This window comes from Otolemur garnettii, unplaced genomic scaffold, assembly GCF_000181295.1.
Source record: "Otolemur garnettii isolate 467f Iridium unplaced genomic scaffold, OtoGar3 scaffold00041, whole genome shotgun sequence".
NCBI classification, from domain to species: Eukaryota; Metazoa; Chordata; class Mammalia; order Primates; family Galagidae; genus Otolemur; species Otolemur garnettii.
This window is the reverse complement of record NW_003852436.1, coordinates 13,606,366-13,610,861: the sequence shown is the minus strand read 5'-3', so window position 1 is coordinate 13,610,861 and position 4,496 is coordinate 13,606,366. Positions and strand designations below refer to the sequence as shown.

Genomic DNA, 4,496 nt, shown 5'->3' with positions numbered 1-4,496 from the left:
ACACCTATCATGGAACACCTAACAACCTAGAAGCACCATCTTAAAATCCTTTAGAAGAAAAGCCTTTTGTAAAGTTTTTATGAATAAGTCCACAAATATTTGCCATACTTTTCCAAATAGTTATTTTTTTCTTTAAGCCTAGAAATTTACTTTAAGACATATGAAAGATACCAGGATGACATGGTGCTTGGGGACATTAGAAAACATGTATGATATGTTAACCCAGGTTCCATAAAGTGTAAGTCACTCCCCTTAAGACAGGATTATAGGAGGAAAGAGTTGGGATTTTGGCCATACAGAAGTCCACCAGCCCCTCATCTGCTGACTTCAGGCCTCTCATTTGCAAATGTTAGGGGGGACCCATCTAGACACAGGATCAATGTTAAATTCAGAGTTGGGTGTGGCCAAGAATTTCCCCAGGCTTCAGAGGCTTTCTTGCTTTTATCCTGTTCCAGGGGTAGGCATCTTTTGGTGTGTTTGAGTGGTTGGTACCCTTTAAAAGTATTTATTCAGGCAGAAAGGTGAACTTAATAGTAAACAGGTATGATCACTGCTCTATCATTCAATAATGGATGCCAGCAGATCCATATTAACATTCCTACATATCCAGCTACCTCCTTAAGACTGAGGGAAATCATGCCAGCTCCCACTGCTGATGCCCCACCCCCAAGCTCTCTTTACCTTACCATCCCAGCAATCTTAAGTCTGGTCAGTCCCTGAACAACCCAGTCACTGTCCTTGACAAGCCCAGGAGGTCTCTTCCAGGAAGTGATCTGAGTTTCACCAGGAAGTGATCCCAGAAAAAACACAGCCCCAGTGTTAGGAAAGACTTCACACTCCTGCAGACGGAGAATAAGGGGAGGGAGCTCAAAGTCTCAGCCAACCTTTCTTCTTAGGAAGAGCCACAAATGGGCTTGATAAGGTTTCACATATGTGTATTCAAATATACGTAGCTCTCACACTGGCTGAGAGCCAGTCATGTAAGCAGCCGATAATTCCAAGTCTCCAGAGCCATACCACATCAGGGTTCTTCTCTTTCATGCTGCCTGATTTAATTAAGGGCAAGATAGAAGAATATCATTTTAATAAAATGTGTATTAGAAATGCAGGAATATACAATATCATTTTTTTCTGGGCGCTTACGTCCTTTGCACTACATACAGTCAGATCCCTTTACCGACTTCCATGGAAAAGTTGGTTGTTATATTGTGGGGCTCAAAAACTGCTGATTTGGGAAAACACACTCACATACACAACATTACTTGCTTTGTGGCTGACCTTACAGAATTCTCTCTCTAAGGATGCCTTCTCAAGACCTGACCCCCCAAATGGGAGAGGGGTCAACAAGCCCTAGTGTTGTCTATCCCTAAATAGAGAAAGCCTTTCAAAACAACATGGAAATTATCACACTTAACATATCACACTTACAAGTACTTCACAAGCTCTGTTTTCTATTTCTTCACTCTCCTTTTGACACACAAAGAGAAAATGAAGCAGGATTTTGAAAACTGTATTATATGGGTGTATTCTTGGTTTATAAGCAATATTCCATATGGCCTCTATTCTTTGGAGATTAAGAAGGGCAAACAAATAGAAATCTGATTGATTTAACTTGAATCATTTGGAAAGGTTTCACACTCTTTCCCACTGCACTCCTAAAATAACCAAGAAAATACAGAACTACCACAATCATACAAGTACTGGTGAATATACAGTGGCTCAGAACTGCCTTCCTGTTATACAACCTTTGTTGGACCAAATATCACCTCTGCCTCCTCTCATACCCTGCATCCCCAGTCACATCTTCCAGGGCAGAAAATGTATTTTGGAGCTTTGAGTCTCAATGCTTGGTCCTAGCAGAAAATCCAAGGAGGAAATCCCAAGTGTTTTCTGATGGTAAGAGTTTGCAAAGTTGGTTATTTTAGAGCTAGGCAAAGATGAGTAATAAATCTTCCTCCTGGTTAAAAGTGATCATTTTTCTGATGTTTGGAGCTCAGGAATATTTCATTTGACCAGGTCAAATTTTGCACATGCCCTGTCTGTGCTGTAGATAAAGCTCCTGGGGAACATGGAATGAGTCCATTTCTCCCACCATGGTAAGGTCTTCCAGCACCCCCTCCCCTATGCAGAAGAGATAGGAACATGCCACATTTCTGCATGGCTTGAGTCCCATAAACTTTGAGAACTCAGTCCTATGGTTCAGATGCAGATGATATCAGACAAAAAGCATAGCTGGCATCCTTGACTTACTTGGTTGAACTTACATTATTATTTCCTGGTTTGCTAGAAATTTATACTCAGTTAAATTCCCTTTCTGACATTTAGAAAAAGAAAACCTCAAAGAGTTACAGAAAACTCTTCCTCTATTACTAATTAAACAAGAGATTAAACCCAGTCAAAGTCAGGAAGTCATACTTGCACACTATCCATAGAGAACAGCTGTCAGTAGCACCAAGGGTCTTAGGACATATTGGAGTTGGGCTAGTTAAAGCTTCAACCACCGCAAGGAAAATAAAAAATGGCTTTGCCTCAAGAGAGTATAGGGGTGGTATAAAAGGAGACTTGGAAACCAGAGTTCTGAGTACTAGACTCAGCTACGAAACAACCTAACTGGGTGACCTCATTGCAAGTCACTAAACTCTAGATTTAAGAGCCTCTGTGTACTAACAAGAGATTTTAATGAGATAATCCCTTCTAACCTTAAAAATCTGTCCTTTTCCTGCCTTCATAAAGTCTTGAAATTTAATTCCTCCATGTACGTTTGTAGAGTTTTCTTTCCCAAAACATACTGTTCATGAGTATAAAACGTGTCTTTTATAGTATAAACCACTTACTTTTGGTCTTCAAATTCTAATGAGTCTACATATACGTTTTGGAAACAACACATATATGATCTGTAAACGCCTTGCCGTTGGACAGGCAAATGAGAGCATACGAGGATGAGGTCTTCAGAAAAACACTTTTATGGTTAAACATGTTGTGCTCTTAAAAAGAAACTTGCATATTTTTTCTCCTAGTTACTTTAGCAAATCGAATGCAGCTGTAAGATCAATTCTCCTTCCCTGTAATCTGTTCTTTAGAAAACAATGATTGTGTGATACAATTTCCTTACAGGTTTGTCCAAAAACCTCTCTGACATAATAATTGAGTTTAAATTTAGTTTATGGCCACAGAAGGATCATGTTTCACCTAAAGAGTCAGGCATTTCTTTTCATGCTGCAGTTTCCAATGGGGAAAGTCATTTGTTGGGGAGAGCATGAACCACTTGCAACCTTCTTACAAACACAAGGGGGAGGAAACAAGACAAGTTAATTGAGTCCTGCTAAGAGAAAGAGTTTTTGAAAAGATGGCTGATCTGAAACAAAGTGGCTGGCAAATGCTTTGAGGCTTTAGAAATGGAGCCACCTGCTGCCGCGGCTCCCAACCTCCTACCTGTAGGCCCTGACAGCCTCATTAGCTCTAGGAAGCTCTCCCCCCTCCCACAGGCTAAGTCACACAAATGGGGTAGAATGGGTGAGGACACGTCCAACCTGGAACTGTACTCCCTCACTGTATGGTATGATTTCTTTCTGCCCTCTCTTGTCTTCCTAGCCTTGAAAATAAAAGTGAAGGAGATAACCTACATCAACAGAGATACCAAAATCATCCTGGAAACCAAGAGCAAGACCATTTACAAGCTGAACGGGGTGTCTGAACGGGACCTGAAGAAATCGGTGCTGTGGCTCAAAGACAGCTTGCAGTGCACCTGTGAGGAGATGAACGACATCAATGCACCCTATCTGGTGATGGGACAGAAGCAGGGCGGGGAGCTGGTGATCACCTCGGTGAAGCGGTGGCAGAAGGGGCAGAGAGAGTTCAAGCGAATCTCCCGCAGCATCCGCAAGCTGCAGTGCTAGTTCTGGCGCCGGGATGGATGGCGCCCCGACAGGCCAGCCCCAGAGCTGGCTGACGATTCCCAAGCACAGTCCAGGCTGCTGGCCACCCCGTCCCCAGCCTGGAGCGGCTCCCCCTGCCTTTTGCACGTTTGCATCCCCAGCACTTCCTGAGTTATAAGGCCTTAGGAGGCCTCAGGAACGGATAGCTGTTTTCACATAAAGGAAAAACCCACCCAAATCTTGTAGAAATGTTCAAACTAGTAAAATCATGAATATTTGTATGAAAATTTAAAATAGCTCACTTTAAAGCTAGTTTTGAATAGGTGCAACTGTGACTTGAGTCTGCGTTTTGCTTTTTCTGTTTGTCAGCTGATGTTCACTTCCCACTGAGGTTGTGTAACGTGCACATTGCTACGTCTTTCTCTGTGGCCCAAACTTGTGGGTCCCAAACCCAGTTGAGATAAAGCTGGCTGTTATCTCAACACCTTCCTCTGCTCCAGCCTGAGACTCTGTTGGAGTCTTGTTAACACTTGGTCATTTTACACCCTCCTGGGAACTGAAGCTGTTGCATATTACCACTTTCCAGCTACCACACTTCCATTTATAAAAAGCACACTGACC

General features: G+C 42.4%; 1 protein-coding gene across 1 annotated transcript in view; it reads left to right on the top strand.

Annotated features, from left to right (window-relative positions):
* The window catches only part of SFRP2 (secreted frizzled related protein 2), a 7,798-nt gene extending 3,844 nt beyond the window's left edge, over window positions 1-3,954 (top strand). The window contains exon 3 of the mRNA XM_003790227.3: window positions 3,592-3,954. Coding sequence (XP_003790275.1) covers window positions 3,592-3,896 — 305 coding nt within the window. The 3' untranslated portion in view covers window positions 3,897-3,954. The remainder of the gene's footprint in view (window positions 1-3,591) is intronic.
* The last annotated feature ends 542 nt before the right edge of the window (window positions 3,955-4,496 follow it).